This window comes from Coregonus clupeaformis, chromosome 6 (genome assembly GCF_020615455.1).
Source record: "Coregonus clupeaformis isolate EN_2021a chromosome 6, ASM2061545v1, whole genome shotgun sequence".
NCBI lineage: Eukaryota > Metazoa > Chordata > Actinopteri > Salmoniformes > Salmonidae > Coregonus > Coregonus clupeaformis.
Window position 1 is genome coordinate 21,722,454 of NC_059197.1, and position 21,625 is coordinate 21,744,078.

Below are 21,625 nucleotides of genomic sequence, written 5' to 3' on the forward strand. Positions count from 1 at the left end.
ATTGCCATGTTGTTGTTGTTTTTCTACATGGCATTGTAGTGTGTTACAGGGCAAGGCAAACTACAGTAAACATCCATGACTGGTTTTCTTCCTGCTTCCGCTGCCAGTGTGTGTGTGTAATGTAGTATGAGAGACTGGGTACAGGGGCACTACACTACACACACACCAGCCCTGCTCCCTAACACTACTGTAGCTGAAGACTTCCACAATGCAACTCAATGTGGCCTCAAGCTAAAAATGATTGTCAAAGAAAATCTTCAGTAGAATTCACAACAGCTCGCTTCAAAACACACACACACACACACACACAATAACTGTGTGCAATACACACACTAAATAACCAAAATGAGATTCTCCTAAAATAAGCTGTAGAATGATTAAGAAAAATCTATTATTCATCTTTGGGCTTCTGCTCATAAATCAATAAGATTATAACAGAAATTCTTCATTCATTTTAGATTTGACACAGACAAGATTTCACAACGTACTGGACTACTGATGTGGAGGAGATGAGAAACAGACACAAGGCATTTGTTAACTATTAAGCTTTATGTCCCCACAGCTCCGTACCATAGACACTCAGCGCCATCAGAGAGCTGCATTATCTGTGGAAATGGACTGTACTTATCAAGGATATTATAGTTTAGTGTTTTTATATTCATTTTTATTTCAATTTGTTTTTCTATTTTTATTTGAAATTCAGTTTGTTTGTTAGTTTTAAGACCTGATTTGCTAGTTTTTATTTAGTTATAGTTGTATAAAAATATTTATATTTCGTTGTTTTATTATTTCATTTCAGTTTTAGTGTTAGGGACAGAAAGCATGCCTGGGAGGCTAGGAGACATTTGTGTTTTAAAGTGTTTTTTTGTTGTTGTGTTTTTGGGTATGTTACTTCTTGCAAATGGGGGCAGTAATACGATGTGCAAAGTGACATGGTCTTGCGTCATACTTCCGGGTCCTTTCCCCTAATCTTTTGAATGGGCTTGACAATTATATTATCAAATTCGTGAAAACGGAGTCATTTAAGATATATATAAAATTATATTCATGTTTGTAGATGAATTTACTTCTGCCAGATGCCTTTTATTAAGGTTTTGCGTTGAACACCATTGCACTACATTTTTGCCCATTGAAAACCATCCAAAAAGCCTACAAAAGTTCAAAAACTACAAGGCTACTTCCTGGAAAATGTCACTTTCATAGGGTATACATAAGGGGCGCGAACGTTCAGAAAGAAATAGCATATGTAGAACAAACATGCCTCTGACATGTAGAATAAGGAATCACATCAGCTCTATTGATGACATTTCTATCTGCAACGTTCAAGAACGTTTGGCAACTAAACGTGGCAAAGGTCTTGGGTCAGGTCATAGGCTAGAGTAGGTCTAAATTTTAACAAATAATCTCAATGTGACTTGCATTTAAAATGAACAGCACAGAGGCTGGTGAAAAAAATATGGTGAAAGGAAACTCTCTTGCCCATGTTTATACCAATCTTAATGCTTTTTAACTTTAGTATGTAAGAATTGTATTTTGATTAGATTTATTAAGATGCCCATTAGCCGACGCCAATGGCAACAGCTAGTCTTACTGGGGTCCGACATATATCGAAAAAGACATTAGAGACAAAAGACAATTTACATACATTTAAAAACATAAACATGTAGTGTGTGTGTGCATCTATCAGTTACACATACAGTACATACACACAACAAGTAGGTCACATGGGGGAGAGGCATTGTGCCTTGAGGTGTTGCTTTATTTGTTTTTTGACACCAGGTTTTCTCTTCACTTGCGCTATTTAAGATGGAAGGGAGTTCCATGCACTCATGGCTCTGTATAATACTGTACGTTTCCTTGAATTTGTTCTGGACCTGGGGACTGTGAAAATACCCCTGGTCTGGTGGGGTAAGTGTGTGTGTCAGTGCTGTGTGTAAGTTGACTATGCAAACAATTTGGAATTTCCAACACATTGTTTCTTATAAAAACAAGAAGTGACGCAGTCAGTCTTTCCTCAACTCTAAGCCAAGAGAGACTGGCATGCATAGTATTAATATTAGCCCTCTGATTACAATGAAGAGCAAGATGTGCCGCTCTGTTTTGAACCAGCTGCAGCTTAACTAGGTATTTCTTTGCAGCACTTGACCATATGACTGGACAATAATCAAGATAAGATAAAAATAGAGCCTGCAGGACTTGCTTTGTGGAGTGTGTTGTCAAAAAAGCAGAGCATCTCTTTATTACAGACAGACCTCTCCCCATCTTTACAACCATTGAATCTATATGTTTTGTGTCAGTGCAGTACATGTTGAGTGCCCTTCTCTATAAGCATGCTGAACGTCTGTTGTTAATTTGTTTACAGAGAAGTAGCATTGTAATTGGTCAAACAATTTTTCCCAACAGTTTGCTAAGAGCTGGCACCAAGCTGATAGGTCTGCTGTTAGAACCAGTAAAATCCGCTTTACCACTCTGGGGTAGCGGAATTACTTTGGCTTCCCTCCAGGCCTAAGGACAAAGATTTCCTCTAGGCTCATCTTAAAGATATGACAGATAGGAGTGGCCATAGAGTCAGCTATCATCCTCAGTAGCTTTCCATCTAAGTTGTCAATGCCAGGAGGTTTGTCATTATTGATCGATAACAATAATTTTTCCACTTCTCCCACACTAACTTTACAAAAATCTAACTTGCAATGCTTTTCTTTCATTATTTGTTCTTTATACATGAGTACGAAGGCTCACTGTTCGTCGTTGGCATTTCCTGCCTAAGTTTGCCCACTTTGCCAATAAAGTAATCATTAGAATAATTGGCAACATCAAATGGTTTTGTGATGAATAAGCCATTTGATTAGATGAAAGGAGGAGTTGAATTTGTCTTCCGGCCCATAATTTCATTTAAGTACTCCAAAGTTTTTTTCCATTATTCTTTATATCATTGATCTTGGTTTCATAATACAGTTTCTTCTTGTTGAGTTTAGTCACATCTTTTCTCAATTTGCAGTATGTCAGATGTGTAGCCAGACTTATTAGCCACTCCTTTTGCCCCATCTCTTTCAGCCATAACGTTTTTCAATTCCTCGTCAATCCATGGAGCCTTAACAGTTCTAACAGTATGTTTCTTAACAGGTGCATGTTTATCAATAATTGGAAGAAGCAATTTCATACATTCATCAAGTGCAGCATCCAGATGCTACTTATTAATCACATCAGACCAACAAATATTTTTAACATCATCCACATAAGAGTCACAGCAAAATCTTTTGTATGATCTCTTATACACTATTTTCGGCCCAGCCTTTGGAACGTTGGCTTTCCTGGATATAGCCACTATATTGTGATCACTGCATCCAATGGGTACGGATACAGCTTTAGAACAAAGTTCTACAGTATTAGTAAAAATGTGATCAATACATGTGGATGATCTAGTAGTATTTGTAAACACCCTGGTAGGTTGATTAATAACCTGAACCAGATTACAGGCACTGCTTACAGTGAGGAGCTTCCTCTTGAGCGGACAGCTTGATGAAAACCAGTCAATATTCAGGTCCCCAAGAAAGTAGACCTCTCTGTTTATGTCACATACAATATCAAGCATTTCACACATATTATTTAGATACTGACTGTTAGCACGTGGTGGCCTATAGCAACACCCCAAAAGAAAAGGCTTTGCACAGGTGCCAGGTGAACCTGCAACAACAACACTTCAATAACATTTTACATAAGATATTTTCTAAGCATTACAGGGATATGGCTCTGAATATATACAGCAACACCTCCCCCATTAGCATTCCTGTCTCTTCTATATATGTTACAATATATCCTTGTATTGCTACTGCTGTATCATCAAATGAATGATCTACAGTGAGGGAAAAATGTATTTTATCCCCTGCTGATTTTGTACATTTGCCCACTGACAAAGAAATGATCAGTCTATAATTTTAATGGTAGGTTTATTTGAACAGTGAGAGACAGAATAACAACAAAAAAATCCAGAAAAACGCATGTCAAAAATGTTATAAATTGATTTGCCCCTTGAGATAATCTGATTTCTCCTTCATTGTTATCATGGATTCACATACAGAACTGATGTCCTCTACCAATGACTTACAGACTGCTGTCATCTTGCCATTCTTCTGTTTAAACTCATCGAGCTAACCCTGGGGGAACTGCAAACTGTTCTTCAGGTCCTGGACTTCTCTGGTCAGGTCGTCAATTATTTCATTAGTTGATTCCACCAGTATTTGGACAAAACAATTGAAGCTATTCTCTTGTTGTTGTAGCAACTGCTTTAGAACTGTTTTTGTTCGCGTTTAAAAGATCCTTCACCTGATAGAGAGACAACGGTACTCCCGCCGGCATTTGTTCTTTGTCATGGTAACAACAGTAGGTTACGCTGTTACTCCTTGCAGTTCCAGACAGGGCAGTTTGCAGGGAAGATTGAAAACAACAACAACAAACAGCAGGGGTAGAGACTGCCACAAGCCCGGGACAATTCGCAGTCACAGCCAAAATGGCTAACCATGTCGCGGGCTGCGTTCAAGCCTGCTAGCTTGATAGGCAGCTAGATAGCAGCTAGGCTAGCTGCTGCGCCAAACAACTCCTCAGACCCGGCCTTGGTCGGCAGGATCACTGGACAGATAGTACCGGTCCCAGCAACTGATGCCAACTGCATCGCGGGATCCAAACTCAAAAGGTAGCTAGCTAGTAACCAAACTTTTTCAAAATACTTTCCAAAACAACAAACCGAGCTCTCCCTTGTTCAGCGTTCAACAGGAAGTGACGAGTTAGCTACCAACAGCAAGAATCAAGTTAGCTACCTAACCGATTTCTTCCCTGTTAGCTCGTGATGGCTAGTGATCGTGATGCACAAGCTAGGCCTAATTGAAACATTGCCACCTACTGTCAGCATTTACCTGCCATTCAGTAGGTTTGTTAATCATTTTTTTCAGCCTACGATACTTTGCTTTTCAAATCCACCTGTACTCATTCTCTCTACTGACTGACTGAAATAATGGAGCATACTTTCACTACATTGTCACCGATCCCTCCGAGGCTGCCTCCTCTCCTTGTTCGGGCAGGCTTCAGCATTCATCGTCACCGTCCTTCTAGCCACTGCCGCTCCTCTGTTCATCATTCCATTTGTTTTGTCTTGTTTTCACACACACCTGGTACATATCCCCTCATCAGTGTCTGTATAAGTATTCCCTCTGCTCCCCCATGTCTTTGTGTGCTATTGTTACTTTGTGGAGGTATCGCTAGCTCGTTTGAGCATTTTTGTTATTTTTATCGCCGGGAATATTTACCTGTGTATGTTTGGTTCCCAGTACGCATTTAAGTCGCACCGGGATCATGTTTACGCATTGCTGCGGACTACCTTATTGGGCTGAATAAAGCCTATTCCTTCTTCACACTCCTGCACCTGACTCCGTCCATCCCATCGCTACAGAATAACACACCCAACAGCATGGAGTCAGCAGGAGCAGAGAATATGCCTGGAGTCATTGAGCGGGTCCGGGAGCATTCCAGCATGTTAGCCAGCTTGGGTGTTGCGATGGATCGGGTTCTCTAGGCCATCCAGCGCCTGGAGAGGAGAGGACCCGACCCTGCGGAACCAGCTGAGCGACCGGATCCAGCCACCCACACACCAGCAACCAGGGGTATTCACCTCTCTCTACCTCGGGAATACGACGGGACAGCTGCCCGCTGCCAGGGTTTCCTTCTGCAGCTGGACCTATATTACCACACCATCAGCCCTGCTCTATCGGATCGGGAGAGGGTGTCCGCTGTCAATCAGAGCCCTCTGCTGTGCATTTAACCATCCACGTCACATTCCCTGATTACCCAGTAGTTCCCCAATGTAAGGCGCTGGTAGACTCATGTGCAGCTGGGAACTTTATGGACAGGGCTTTAGCTCAGTCTCCATATTACCTTGGTTCCCCTGTCTTGTCCATTGCCCATCAGAGCACTTGACAATCGACCATTAGGGTCAGGTTTTGTTAGGGAGGCTACAGCACCAGTCACGATGATTACGCAGGAGACACATACTGAGCAAATCACATTTCATATTATTGAGTCCCCTGATTTCCCTGTTGTGCTGGGCCTTCCCTGGCTAGCATTACACGACCCCACCTTTTCATGGCCGCAGAGGATTCTCACGAGGTGGTCGCGAGAGTGTCAGGGTAGGTGTCTAGTTGTTTCCGTTGGTGCGACCACAGTGGAAAGTCCAGACAATGCCTCCCACGCGCCTCGATACCTCGATTTGGCGCATGCGTTTTCCAAGACACAGGCGACCAAATTACCACCCCATCGCCTGGGGGATTGCGCAATAAACCTCCGATTAGACGCTGTGCCGCCCAGGAGTCATGTATATCCCCTGTCGCAGGCTGAGATGGAGGCTATGGAAACATACGTCTCCGAGTCCCTGAGTCAGGGGTTCACACGTCCCTCCACCTCACCCGCCTCCTTGAGTTTCTTCTTCATGAAGAAGAAAGACGGGGGTCTGCGCCCTTGCATTGATTACCGAGCACTTAACAAGGGGACAATTCGCTATAGTTATCCTCTACCCCTCATTCCATCTGTAATCGAGTCAATGCATGGGGCACGCTTCTTCACGAAATTAGATCTCAGGACTGCATACAACCTGGTGCGTGTCTGGGAAGGGGACGAATGGAAGACAGCATTTAGCACTACCACAGAGCATTATGAATATCTGGTGATGCTGTACGGGTTGATGAATGCTCCATCAGTTTTCCAGTCCTTTGTGAACGAGGTGTTTCGGGACATGCTTAGTCACGGTGTAGTGGTCTACATCGATCACATCCTGGTGTATTCCGCTACGTGCGCCGAGCATGTATCCCTGGATCGCAGAGTGCTTGGGCGACTGTTGGAGCATGACCTGTATGCCAAGGCAGAGAAATGTCTGTTCTTCCAGCAATCCGTCTCCTTCCTTGGATACTACATCCCCACCTCAGTTGTGGAGATGGAGGGAGACCGCATCTCTGCCGTGCGGAATTGCTTTATTGGCTTTGCCAATTACTGTCAGAGGTTTATCCGGGGCTTTGGCAAGGTCGCAGCTCCCATCACCTCTCTGTTGAAGGGTGGGCCGTCCTGTCTCTGCTGGACTGCTGAGGCTGACAGGGCTTTCAGTAACCTGAGGGCTCTGTTCACCTCATCCCGGTACTGGCCCATCCCGATCCATCATTACCGTTCGTAGTGGAGGTGGATACGTCCGAGGTAGGGATAGGCGCTGTCCTATCTCAACGCCCGGGCACGCCACCCAAGCTCCGCCCCTGAGCCTTCTTCTCTAAGAAGCTCAGCCCGGTGGAGCAGAACTACGACGTTGGAGATCGGGAGCTGTTGGTTGTTGTCAGAGCCCTGACCATGTGGAGACACTGGCTTGAGGGGGCGAAACACCCTTTCCTCGTCTGGACTGACCACCGTATCCTGGAGTACATCCGGGCAGCGAGGAGGCTGAACCCTCGCCAGGCCAGGTGGGCCTTGTTCTTCACCCGGTTTGATTTCATGTTGTCATACATACCAGGTACTAAGAACGTGAAAGCAGACGCACTGTCATGGCTGTACAACACAGAGGAGAGGCCCATAGACAACACCCCCATACTCCCGGCCTCCTGCATTGTGGTGCCTGTAGTGTGGGTGGTGGACGCGGACATAGAGCGGGTGTTACGCACAGAGCCATCTCCACCTCAGTGCCAAGCTGGGCTTTTGTACGTGCTGTCTCTTGTCCGTGATCGGCTTATCTATTGGGCACACACGTCCCCCTCCTCTGGTCACCCAGGTATCGGCCGTACAGTGTGCTGCCTTACCGGGAAGTACTGGTGGCCTACCTTGGCTAAGGACGTGAGGGTGTATGTCTCCTCCTGCTCAGTGTGCGCCCAGAGTAAGGCACCTAGGCACCTTCCAGCGGGTAAGTTACATCCCTTACCAGTTCCACAACGGCCATGGTCCCACTTATCGATTGATTTTCTAACGGAAAATTTCTACCCCTCTCAGGGTAACACCACCATCCTGGTCGTTGTGGACCGCTTTTCTAAAGCCTGCCGCCTCCTTCCGCTGCCCGGTCTCCCCACGGCTCTGCAGACTGTGGAGGCCATTTTTACTCACATCTTCCCGGCACTACGGGGTGCCGGAGGACATAGTGTCTGACCGGGATCCACAGTTTACGTCTAGGGTCTGGAAGGCGTTCATGGAACATCTGGGGGTCTCAGTCAGCCTTACCTCTGGTTTTCACCCTGAATCGAATGGGCAGGTGGAAAGGGTGAATCAGGATGTGGGTAGGTTTCTGCGGTCCTACTGCCATTGGCCGAATATGTTCTTGCCATGGGCCGAATATGCCCAGACCTCTCTCCGCCACTCCTCCACTAACATGTCCCCATTCCAATGTGTTTTAGGTTATCAGCCGGTCCTGGCACCGTAGCATCAGAGCCAGACCGAAGCTCCTGCGGTGGATGACTGGTTTTGGTGCGCAGAGGAGACGTGGAACGCCACCCACGTCCACCTCCAGCGCGCCGTGCGTCGCCAGAAGTCCAACGCTGACCGCCACCGCAGTGAGGCCCCGGTCTTTGTACCGCACCTGGTACATATCCCCTCATCAGTGTCTGTATAAGTATTCCCTCTGCTCCCCCATGTCTTTGTGTGCTATTGTTACTTTGTGGAGGTATCGCTAGCTCGGTTGAGCATCTTTGTTATTTTTATCGCCGGGAATATTTACCTGTGTATGTTTGGTTCCCAGTATGCATTTAAGTCGCACCAGGATCATGTTTATGCATTGCTGCGGACTACCTTATTGGGCTGAATAAAGCATATTCCTTCTTCACACTCCTGCGCCTGACTCCATCCATCCCATCGCTACATTCATATATGCAGTGAATGTTTCTGGAACTGAGTCATCAATAGAATATGTCTTCCTGAGACAACAGATGCAACATATACTTTAGAAGACAGAGTTCTAAACACTCAAGGAAATGAAAAACAGAAAGAGAGAGGGGTTCGGGATGCGCCGGCCCTCTCCATTCCTCTGCATCTCTCCAGAAGAGGGGGATGCCCACTCAAGCAAGGCGTTTTTTAATCATTGGAACAAAACATACTCTTAGGTGTATTTGTTATGTGCGCGCTAATAGCCAGGTGTCCTTGACGTTCAAAGCGATTTCTGAGCTCCCCTCTAATTAGACGTTCCGTTCTGTTTCCTCTCATCTTCCTAATTAGATCTTTAACAACAAACAAATGAAGACCTTTACAGAGCAACGCCACCGCCACCCACATTAGTTCACACTGAGGAGGAGGCCTCCGGCTGGCCCCTTCCCTTTGTTGGTCTATCCCCCTGACAGGCCACCCGCCATGATGGTAGCCTGCAGAAACATCCCTCTACAGACTAGTGAGAACAATGTAGCAGAAACAACACAGGGAGACAAATACAACATTAACGCTCTTGCACACACACACACTTACAACAAAACCCACCTGGTGGCTTTGTTTGCACTGACATGGAAAATGAGTCCTTGGCTGCCTGCGTCCCTGGTGCCGTGAAGGTCTTATCTAACAAAGCACGGCAAAATGACTTGTATTATTCAGGGAGATCACTGCTAATGATAGCACTATCTATGTAAAATGTGGAATAAAATGCAGTTAAAAAGCTCCCGTTTACAGACTACAGAGACTGCTGGATCGGCCATCTGGAAGAATGGAGGCGCTTGATTATCGCGCTGAGCTAATTCTCCTTTCTGTGCATGCAAATGATTCACTTTGAGCATGTGGAAGTGAAAAACGGAGCGGAATTAAACAGCAGCATTGGAGAGATCAAGGTTGGGACAATAATGACAGGGCTCTGATGTTCCTCTAGCGACTCATGTCCTCTGTCTGTCTGTCTGTCCATTCTGATGGCGAATTGCAAAGAAAGAAGGGGGTATTTATTGCCATCTATGCCTCATAAGAAAAAAATTTAAAAATCTAATTACATAAAATGAGAGAAAAAAAAATATTACAACAGTTGTGTCAACTCCCAACCAGCGCCATAACATGAGCAGTGTTCAGCAGCCTGTCTCTATCATGGCCAAACAGATGTGTTGGAGCTGTGGAACATCTGCAGGCCCCCTGGCCCCCAGAGAGAGTCTGTCCCTGGCTGCAGCCGCAGCACTTCTCCAGCAACACAGCTGACACCCGGCGTGGCTGGGCTGACTGGAGCTCTGGAGGAGTGTCGTGTCAACCCTACTACCATTAGAAATACCCCATCTGGGAACGCCACTACAGAGCCACTGGGAGGATGACATGACAGAGGCTAAACACAGGCTCTAGTTCTCTAGTCTTCTCCGCCATTACACATAACGCTCCACAACACGTGTCAAAGGGTACAAATATGAAATAAACCAAATGAATGAATAAATAAATAGCCCTTTTTATGAGATGTTAGGAAACATAGAGGTGATTTGTTCATGCAGGGAATCATAGTGTGGTGCTTTCCCTTCAGTGGATGTTAATGTGAGGCCAGGAAAACCCTTGAACAATAGCGATGGCCAACAACCATTGTACACTACAGTTACATCATCACATTCAGCAACATAGGGCCACTATACTCGCCCAAACACCCCCCTGTGGTGTGATGGCCATGATACAGTCTCACATTTCAGTTCCATCTATTAAAAACAATAATAAAAAAATATATATATGAATAACAAACAGCCAAGACTAGGTGGCCATTCTCTGCAACATCCCTCTTCTTAATTGGGGGGCAATTACTCATCTGCACAACAAATGAGTGTGTCTCTGGGTTGCAATGGGATGGGGGACTATATAGGCTCAGCGGAGTGGATCGTTGAGGGAGCGTTATCATTTCTGATTATAATCGCCCTCCTCCTCTTCTCTTTTCCTCAGCATGCCGTGTGTATGGAGGAAGGATGAAGCCCATTCTAACCACTTCCATCATGGTCATCACCATTACTGTCAAAATCACTGTCATCATCCTCTTCACAAGTCTGTTTACGAGTCTGTTTACCAGTCTATCTTTTTAAACAGAGCTCTACATGAGCACCTCCAGTCGAGATTTTGATTTCATGTTTCAAGGTGGTGCTTTAGAAAGTTTTGTAATGCTAATAATGTCACAAAGAATGCTAGCATTTGCTTCTGCTTTGTGTCATTATGAATGAAAAGCTCCTTCTTTAACATGTCTGGGTCTACTGCCAAGTCTGTCGTCTAAATGTTGTGCCTATTGGAGGGTGAAACGCTTAACACCTGTCCTGTCAGCAACATTATTCACACTATTTATGTGTTGATTTGAAAAGCCCTTCCATAGAAAGATCGTGGAAGAGTTGACAAGTGGCCTGGAGGACTGGTGCCAACCTTGGAAATAACATTTCACACAATCACCTGCCTCAGGCTACACTGTCAGAGGCACTGGATCCATTTGAGAGGGCCCCAGAGTGTGTGTGTGTGTCTATTTTCTCGAACAAAACCCTGTCTCGTTCAGTCACGCACACTGACCTTGCAAGTACACACCTGCATACACACTCACACATGTACACACCCATTCAGGCAGGCACAAGTGGGCATGCATGTATAGGCCCAGAGCAGGGCAGAAAAAGTGAATGATACACTTGTCAAATGTGTTTCAAAATTAGCTTTGAATTTCAGCGCATCTGCAATTAGCTCCATTTCTACCTATGTCATTTGAAAAGATGACGCTCTCTTTCTGTTCTGCCTGGAGTGGCTTTCAGTCCCCGTCTCAAACACCATTTTCTAACTGAATAGGTGACTAATTAACAAAGGACAAGTTCTTTTCAGCCTGCGATGGCAGTTCATAAATAATCGCTAGATAATGGCTCCTCATTTTGTGCTCCGATAGGCTGGCATAATGATAGTTAATAGATTATATATCCTGGATGTTCACAGGCAGAGGAGTACTGCCATCCATCCACAGACACAGCGCTGCAGCCCTTATATCTTCCCTCAACACGCTTTCACATCCACAGACCACATACGCACACACACTTTCGTGCATCACACTCTGTCTGGCAAACAAACACCATGAGAATGGAAGTGGACAGGAGCCCACAAACAACTGGTGCTGGACTGCTGGTAGAGGACTGCTGGTAGAGGACAGCTGGTAGAAGACAGCTCGTAGAGGACAGCTGGTAGAGGACAGCTGGTAGAGGACTGCTGGTAGAGGACTGCTGGTAGAGGACTGCTGGTAGAGGACTGCTGGTAGAGGACTGCTGGTAGAGGACTGCTGGTAGATGAGCCGGGTAGAATTGAGAAGACACATATACACTGTATCTATCTTCATCATGAGGGTAGACAGGCGTCGCAGAGCTACGTGGTTCATTTTCACCCCCTCTGGGCTCTGGGTAGGGGAGTCGGGGTGACCTAGTTTGAGTGAACAGTCTGTTTTCCTTTGGAGCGATTCTGACATAGCTGTCCATCAGGGGGTGGGAGGGGGGGGGTTATAAAGATGGGGGAAACTTTCTGTGGTCTAGGGTCTAGGCTCGACCCATATTGGAGAGAGAAGGAAAAATGGACAGGAGACATTGTTACTGATTGAGGGATCAGATCACCTAAATGGAATGATCACCTGAGGAAGGGAAGGAGGTAAGACGGTTAAAGAGACGCTAGTGTCTTGTTCCATTCTCCTCCGACTCAACCTCACTTTCCTGACACGTCCCCTCAACAAATGACAAGGAAATACAAAATCAGCGGGCATGTTTAGGCTGCATTTAGAACTGAGGTCAGTCACTGTTTGGACCAGAGTGTCAGCTGCCTGGGACACATGAATAGAAATCATGTCCTGCCAAGTCAGGCCCAGAGTGTCATAGTGCTTCAGCTCTGAGCTGCTGCAAATCAGGCTAATGTCGTAATCACACAGGAGTCTGCCTAGAGGAAAGGACCAAACCTTCCGTACAGTGCATTTGGAAAGTATTCAGACCCCTTCACTTTTTCCACATTTTGTTACGTTACAGCCTTATTCTGAAATGATTGAATAAAACATTTTCCTCATCAATCTACACACAATACCCCATAATGACAAAGCGAAAACAGGTTTTTAGATTTTTTTGCAAATGTTTAAAACAGAAATACCTTATTTACATAAGTATTCAGACCCTTTGCTATGAGACTCGAAATTGAGCTCCGGTGCATCCTGTTTCCATTGATCATACTTGAGACGTTTCTACAACTTGATTGGAGACCACCTGTGGTAAATTCAATTGATTGAACATGATTTGAAAAGGCACACACCTGTCTATATAAGGTCCCACACTTGACAGTGCATGTCAGAGCAAAAACCAAGCCATGAGGTCGAAGGAATTGTCTGTAGAGCTCTGAGACAGGATTGTGTCTGGAAAGGGCACCAAAATAATTCTGCAGCATTGAAGGTCCCCAAGAACACAGTGGCCTCCATCATTCTTAAATGGAAGAAGTTTGGAACCACCAAGACTCTTCCTAGTGCTGGCCGCCTGGCCAAACTGAGCAATCAGGGGGGGAGGGCCTTGGTCAGGGAGGTGACCAAGAACCTGATGGTCACTCTGACAGAGCTCCAGAGTTCCTCTGTGGTGATGGGAGAACCTTCCAGAAGGAGAACCATCTCTGCAGCACTCCACCAATCAGGCCTTTATGGTAGAGTGGCTAGACGGAAGCCACTCCTCAGTAAAAGGCACATGACAGCCCGCTTGGAGTTTGCCAAAAGGAACCTAAAGGACTCTCTGGTCTGATGAAACCAAGATTGAACTATTTGGCCTGAATACCAAGTGTCACATCTGGAGGAAACCCGACACCATCCTTACAGTGAAGCATGGTGGTGGCAGCATCATGCTGTGGGGATGATTTTCAGCAGCAGGGACTGGGAGACTAGTCAGGATCGAGGGAAAGATGAAGGAGCAAAGTACAGAGAGACCCTTGATGAAAACCTGCTCCAGAGCGCTCAGGACCTCAGACTGGGGCGAAGGTTCACCTTCCAACAGGACAGCGACCCTAAGCACACAGCCAAGACAACGCAGGAGTGACTCTCTGAATGTCCTTGAGTGGCACAGCCAGAGCCTGGACTTGAACCCGATCTAATATCTCTGGAGAGACCTGAAAATAGCTGTGCAGGGACGGTCCCCATCCAACCTGACAGAGCTTGAGAGGATCTGCAGAGAAGAATGGGAGAAACTCCCCAAATACAGGTGTGCCAAGCTTGTAGTGTCATACCCAAGAAGACTCGAGGCTGTAATCGCTGCCAAAGGTGCTTCAACAAAGTACTGAGTAAAGGGTCTGAATACTTACGTAAATGTCATATTTCATTTGCAAAATTGTCATTATGGGGTATTGGCTGTAAAGTAACAAAATGTGGAAAAAGTTAAGGGGTCTGAATACTTTCCGAATGCACTGTATATGATATTGGGGGGGATAAATTTAGCCCAAACACTCCAGATCCCTCCTAGATACCAGCTTTTGGGCTTATCATCAAGAATGACTAACAACTACCATGCATATACGGTAAGACAATCCTGGATACCATGTCAGCTTGTAGAAGTACATACAAGAACACAGAAAACAATAGCTAGTATCTATGACTACGTCCACCACTACCATGACCACTACAGGTGGCATGCACTGAAGTCAGACTGATACATAGTACAGGGATCACAACAGGAGGAACACACATAAATGACAGAACGGTTGTATCTTTGTACATAAAGAAACTCTACATAAAAATAAAAATTAACTCTACATCTAATGAAGACAGGATGGAAAGGAGCGAGAGAGAGAGAGAAAGAGAGAGAGAGCGAGAGAGAGAGAGAGAGAGAGAGAGAGAGAGAGAGAGAGAGAGAGAGAGAGAGCGAGAGAGAGAGAGAAAGAAAGAGCAGACAGAACAAACGAATGAGCACGGAGGAAGAAGAGATGAGAGAAGCTAGAGAAATATAAAAGTTTGGGATGGAGAGAGGGAAAGATAGAGGGAGAATAGAAGATGGTCAGGAGGAGTGTGAGGGGGTAGTAGGGTGTGAACAAACCTTCTGGCAGGCAGGCAGAGTGCACCCAGAGGAGTGTCCCAGTCAGGACCATAGGCTCTCTGCAAGGCCCAACCAAGTCAGAGACAGAAACAACTGGTCACATTCACCACCAAATCACAAACTCCCATCTGTCTATATGTCCCTTTACCGGTGTACCTCTAAGCACAAAGGGTTTTTAACTGGTTTCCTAATATTGTTAAATGGTGGTATTATACATTTTGTATTGTAGATACAGTGGGGAAAAAAAGTATTTAGTCAGCCACCAATTGTGCAAGTTCTCCCACTTAAAAAGATGAGAGAGGCCTGTAATTTTCATCATAGGTGCACGTCAACTATGACAGACAAATTGAGAAAAAAAAATCCAGAATATCACATTGTAGGATTTTTAATGAATTTATTTGCAAATTATGGTGGAAAATAAGTATTTGGTCACCTACAAACAAGCAAGATTTCTGGCTCTCACAGACCTGTAACTTCTTCTTTAAGAGGCTCCTCTGTCCTCCACTCGTTACCTGTATTAATGGCACCTGTTTGAACTTGTTATCAGTATAAAAGACACCTGTCCACAACCTCAAACAGTCACACTCCAAACTCCACTATGGCCAAGACCAAAGAGCTGTCAAAGGACACCAGAAACTAAATTGTAGACATGCACCAGGCTGGGAAGACTGAATCTGCAATAGGTAAGCAGCTTGGTTTGAAGAAATCAACTGTGGGAGCAATTATTAGGAAATGGAAGACATACAAGACCACTGATAATCTCCCTCGATCTAGGGCTCCACGCAAGATCTCACCCCGTGGGTCAAAATGATCACAAGAACGGTGAGCAAAAATCCCAGAACCACACGGGGGGACCTAGTGAATGACCTGCAGAGAGCTGGGACCAAAGTAACAAAGCCTACCATCAGTAACACACTACGCCGCCAGGGACTCAAATCCTGCAGTGCCAGACGTGTCCCCCTGCTTAAGCCAGTACATGTCCAGGCCCGTCTGAAGTTTGCTAGAGTGCATTTGGATGATCCAGAAGAGGATTGGGAGAATGTCATATGGTCAGATGAAACCAAAATATAACTTTTTGGTAAAAACTCAACTCGTCGTGTTTGGAGGACAAAGAATGCTGAGTTGCATCCAAAGAACACCATACCTACTGTGAAGCATGGGGGTGGAAACATCATGCTTTGGGGCTGTTTTTCTGCAAAGGGACCAGGACGACTGATCCGTGTAAAGGAAAGAATGAATGGGGCCATGTATCGTGAGATTTTGAGTGAAAACCTCCTTCCATCAGCAAGGGCATTGAAGATGAAACGTGGCTGGGTCTTTCAGCATGACAATGATCCCAAACACACCGCCCGGGCAACGAAGGAGTGGCTTCGTAAGAAGCATTTCAAGGTCCTGGAGTGGCCTAGCCAGTCTCCAGATCTCAACCCCATAGAAAATCTTTGGAGGGAGTTGAAAGTCCGTGTTGCCCAGCGACAGCCCCAAAACATCACTGCTCTAGAGGAGATCTGCATGGTGGAATGGGCCAAAATACCAGCAAACAGTGTGTGAAAACCTTGTGAAGACTTACAGAAAACGTTTGACCTGTGTCATTGCCAACAAAGGGTATATAACAAAGTATTGAGAAACTTTTGTTATTGACCAAATACTTATTTTCCACCATAATTTGCAAATAAATTCATTAAAAATCCTACAATGTGATTTTCTGGAAAAAAATTTCTCATTTTGTCTGTCATAGTTGACGTGTACCTATGATGAAAATTACAGGCCTCTCTCATCTTTTTAAGTGGGAGAACTTGCACAATTGGTGGCTGACTAAATACTTTTTTTCCCCACTGTATGTAGTGGTGCAATAATGTTATATGATGTACTGTTTTATCTTTTGTTTTATGTGTAATGTAAGTGCCTTAATGTGTTTGGACCCCAGGACGAGAAGCTGCTGCCTTGGCAGGAACTAATGGGGATCCCTAATAAATACTAATACAAATACTGAATGTGTACGCATGTGTGTGTGTGCCTGAATGTGTTTCTTTCACTATGTCTCTCACAGACACTTCCACTGTCTACCAACAGCACCTTTGGTTTGAGTTTGATCTATACTGCTGGTCTTCTGCACTGGACAACATTGAAGTAGGCTGCGTTCCATAAGAAGAGTGTGATCATCTACGGATTCTGCTCCGGTTTAATAACTTCAAAATCAAAACATCCTGGTTACTTTTTGATTCTGACATGAAATAGTTCCTGACTTTGCTTTGAGAGATGTATTGGTGAAAGGGGAAAATAGTATCATTAAATCTTAATCTAGATAAAGAACGGCATCATTGATCTGAGGATTGCAGGTGGATCAAAAGGTGTATTCCTAGTCTTAAACACTATTGTTCTCTGTGAGGATTTTTAATCTAGCAGCAGGACCCACTGACTAGCAGGTCCAACATCCCTACAGCACTGCTCCCTCTATCTGATGAAATAGTATTTAATCTACACCATATTGCCCTAGGTCACATCTGGGTGAGGCTGGGTAGGCCTGAGGGACCCCTGGGGGGCTAAGAGAGGGCATCCTGTACTGACAGGCGTGTGTTTGATGGGTAATGTGTTAACATCTTGCTCAGGTTTCACTGCCTTGTCACCCTCTCCTTTTTTCAATTACAATTAAAAACCCATGTCCATAGTTAAGTATTGAATATTGCAATGGCTTATGTTCGAGATTAGGTCAAATTATATTTTCAGTAAATAAATAATCTGTCATAACAACAGCCTAACTTGATCCCAGACAGGGTCCTTTGTAGGTTACTGGTGCTCTGTGAACAGAACCAGTTGCATGGAACAGATGTGCTTCGAGGACCTACATCCTGAGCCAATGGCAGCAGGGCTCAGCCAGGGGGCAACATTAGCATGTAATTATTACTGTGAGAGCCATACTTTAGCATCACACAAAAGCCAGTTAGCATGGTGGGTAAGCTACCCAGCTATATATCAAAACTCTATCTGCTCCTTCACTTCAGACTAGATCTATGCAAAGGGGAGTGTGTCAACTCATGACTCTTGATAGTGAGAACTACAGTAGATTAAGTTGCAGGGAAAGGTCAAGTCTAAATGTCAACAATATGGGCTCTGTGGGCCCTGTTGGTCCCTTAGCCTTCCCCTCAGGTTCTCCCTGAGTGTTATAGAGTGACAGAATCATCCAGGAGACAGTCAGTAGAAGAGCTGGAGCAACATACTGTACTGTAGCCAAGGGCTAGTTGTTACTGTCTCTCTGCCTAGCCTCGCTCAGCCCAGCTGTATTGCCTAGGCCAGCCACGCACTAACTTGCATGGAGTATAGTAGGATAAACCCAGTCCAGTCTAACCATAGCCTTTATCCTTGCCCCTGTCCTCATCCCCCAGACCCACCTAGAACATAAGGCATCAAAGTGAGGTCTCTGCTTTGATTTCTCATATTGTGTGTGTGTGTGTGTGTGTGTGTGTGTGGTGAGTGTGTGTTAGGCTAAACCTCCAACCCTAACTGTCAGAGTGCAGCCCAGCATCACACTGCTTCCAGGGGCCAGGCGTTCTGACAGCCAATTAGAGTACCCGATCATTTTCCCTCGCAGCCAAAATGCCATCTGTCAATTCCAGCCCAGAGGCTTGTTTTTCTCCAGTGTTTATTTAGCTATATATTGCTGTGTCTGTGGACAAAGTCAGTGTGATTGATTAAGCTATCGTACTAGCCAATCAATGGCCAGGGAATAGAAAAAGTCAACGAAGGAGCCAATTTAAGCAGGACTCAGGAATCTGGGCGCTCATGATGCTGGCTTGGTTATTTAGAGACTGGAAGGTCTTATTGTGGCAAGCCGTATCCCAACTTGAGATTTGTGTGGAAGTCAGACTTTTGAGTAAACTCATCGATATCAATAGGAAATTTGCACAAAAGTTCAAATTGCACATGCTGATTTCAAGTTAGGAGCCTTCTCTGAAAGAGGTGCATGAGTGATATGAGTGACCAACACATGAGAAATCAAAATCCTCCTCCTTGGATTTGCAGTCACATATTGTGCTGTAGCGATACATTACAGTAGGTAGCATTTCTAACTCTATCAAACACAGAGCTGGCAGGTACAGTAGCTCCGTTACAAGACAACTAAAGACTGCTACCCTGGTCCTACCCTATCCTAACCCTCTGTCTATTATAGCCAGTGCAGAGGCAAGTGAGGAGAGAAGGGGGAGTTTAGTATGCTCTTTCATTCCTCTCTTGTCTATTAAGCATGTGTGCGTGTGTGTGTGTGTGTGTGTGTGTGTCTGTGTATAAAGCAGGTGTGAGAGGAGTTATCGGCGGCCAGTAAGAGCAGAGCATGGAGCGTAGCAGTAGCCACACAGAATACCGACAGAGCGTTTACCTGCCCCTGCGTTCTGCTGGTATGCCATGTAGCCACCTCTTCCACGGGCCCCCCTACCTGAGCCACGTACTGCCGCCACTGCCGCTGCTGCCACCGGTCCATACGCCGTCGCTGGGAAGCCTGGGGGACATAGGGAGACAAGGCATCAGTGTGTGTTGGAGAGGGAGTGTGTGTGAGGGGTCGGATTGTGTGAGAAAGAATGAATGTTTTTATCTGTGTGTATGGGGAGGGGGTCGGCTCATGTGAGAGAGAGTGACTGTGAGTGTCTTAGTGTGTGTATCTCTCCATATGCCCAGTAACTGGGATTAGTTTTGGATTAGCGAGTGACATCATTTTCTAACATGAGGAAAAGACGAGTGAGGGAATCTTCTAGCTGTCAAGCTGGCGTATCAGGGGGAGGGACCAGTCTTCCAGATCCTCAAGAACGGGAAATAAAGCGTTAACTTGGAAACACAACCAACATCATGCACCATGAAGACCGATATGGAGATTTGCAACACGCTCGCACACTTTGTAGTCCACTTAAGTCATTTATCTCGTCGGCTCCGTGCGCTCTGTGCAGAGGAAGGGAGAAAGCCGTAAAGTCGGGAGAGCGAATCAGCCGCAGTTGTCGGCCGGCGAGGTTTATGCCTTGGAACTCAATCAATCAGTGGGATAATTTGGTCTCCAGGCAGCGTGACCGGCTGTTGCAGCCCTGGTGGACCGCTATGCCTGGGGAACAAGGGAGGAACAGGGGGATGGAGGGATGATTTGTGGAAGAGAGGAGACTCTGGGTAGGCTTGGGCGAGCCTCAGCCCCAGCCTTAGTCGACCTGTCATCCCTCAGCTGACCTGTTTTATCAGCACTTTATGGTGTTATTATGGGACTGGGCATCTGGGATTCATCGCTTAGTTCTGAGTGCCCTTTGGGTGGAGGTTGGCTGAGGCAGGAGGACACAGGTTGAGGAGATTATAGATAGAGAAGCAGAGTGAGGAGAAGAGAGAGAGCGAGAGAGAGAGAGAGAGCGAGAGAGAGCATTCATATTGAAATGTTCCTTGCTTTAAAGTGTTACGCCATTGTTTCCAATATTCATAATACAATGAGGCTCAATGGTCTGTGGTTTGAAAACACATCATTTTTTTTCTGCTCTTCGTTATCTCTTTCCCTGTCAGTTATTTAACTTGCCAACAAAGACCACTTCTCCACAGCATTCTACAAAGATCCTTACATGCGGTATGTACTCAATTAAACAATGCATAGGCCAATCACTATAAATTAGGTAGACTGTGGACAATAGCCTTCTCATGTACCTCTTCGTGGTTACCTATTCTTTCAACATATTCACACAAAGAAGAGGGAGTTGAAGTTGGCCAACTAATCAGCTACTGTTTAGGCTTTGATAAGCAACGGCAACCAGTAAAGTAGTTTGCTTTTGTCAAAAATACAGTTGTAACCTTTGATAATAAAGTGATTGGGGAAGGGTTGTTGGTAAAGTTGTGCATGGACATGGCTGAGAGATGCTGTGTGTGTGTGTGTGTGTATGTGTGTAAGCAAACACGGACCAGCTCCCGAGAGTGTGTACTCGCCCGTCGAGGGCCGGGACGTTCACTTTGACTGGATCTGCAGTGTTCAAACATCATAATTAAATATCATCATCATAGAGGGAGACAATGAAAGACCCAGCGAGGAGGACGAGGACTCAGTCAGTCAGAGTGGTTAGTTATTATGATATAAATATAATTACAGACCATCTCTCTCACTAATTAAAACATCTTTGGCTGCAGAGGGCTATTCATGGTAGAGGGCCCAGACACAATGGAGCAGTGACATTGGCAGATGGTTGCCTTCAGATAGGAGGGACGCCATGTAATTTGACTTGTCTCTCTCTCTCTGCTTCTTCTCTTCTCTCTTACTAAACAAAGCCAGTCCCCATCCTGTTCTATTAGGGGACTTAATAACCTCTGATTTGGTGCTAATATATAATCAACAAATTGGACTTTGGGACGAGATTAGGAACAAGTCTGAACAAAGGACTGAGTTGATGTGTAATATTAAGGAGGGGAGACGCCAGTGTTTGTATGATAGGACAGTGAGCTGTCCGCAGGAGGAAGTTATTGAGCGATGTGGTGCCCTTGGCTTGAGGCAGGCCCACTCACTAGACCCGTACAAAAACGGCCACCAGGAGAAAGGGCAGAGACAAGAGAACGAAAAGGACGAGTGGAAGCGAGGTGCTAGCCAGGGAGAGGAAAGAGGACAAACAGAGAGCTGGTGGAGGTAAGTGGGCCTG

At 45.4% G+C, this 21,625-nt stretch overlaps 1 protein-coding gene across 6 annotated transcripts in view; it reads right to left on the reverse strand.

The window, feature by feature from the left end:
* Window positions 1-21,625, reverse strand: part of LOC123481154 (RNA-binding protein Musashi homolog 2-like) — a gene marked incomplete at its 5' end in the record, with an annotated part of 71,083 nt that overhangs the window by 11,584 nt on the left and 37,874 nt on the right. For 3 of the 6 annotated variants that reach the window (XM_045219051.1, XM_045219036.1, XM_045219048.1), the window contains 1 exon segment: window positions 19,360-19,479. In XM_045219051.1, the coding sequence (XP_045074986.1) occupies window positions 19,360-19,479 (120 nt within the window). 6 annotated transcript variants of the gene reach the window in all.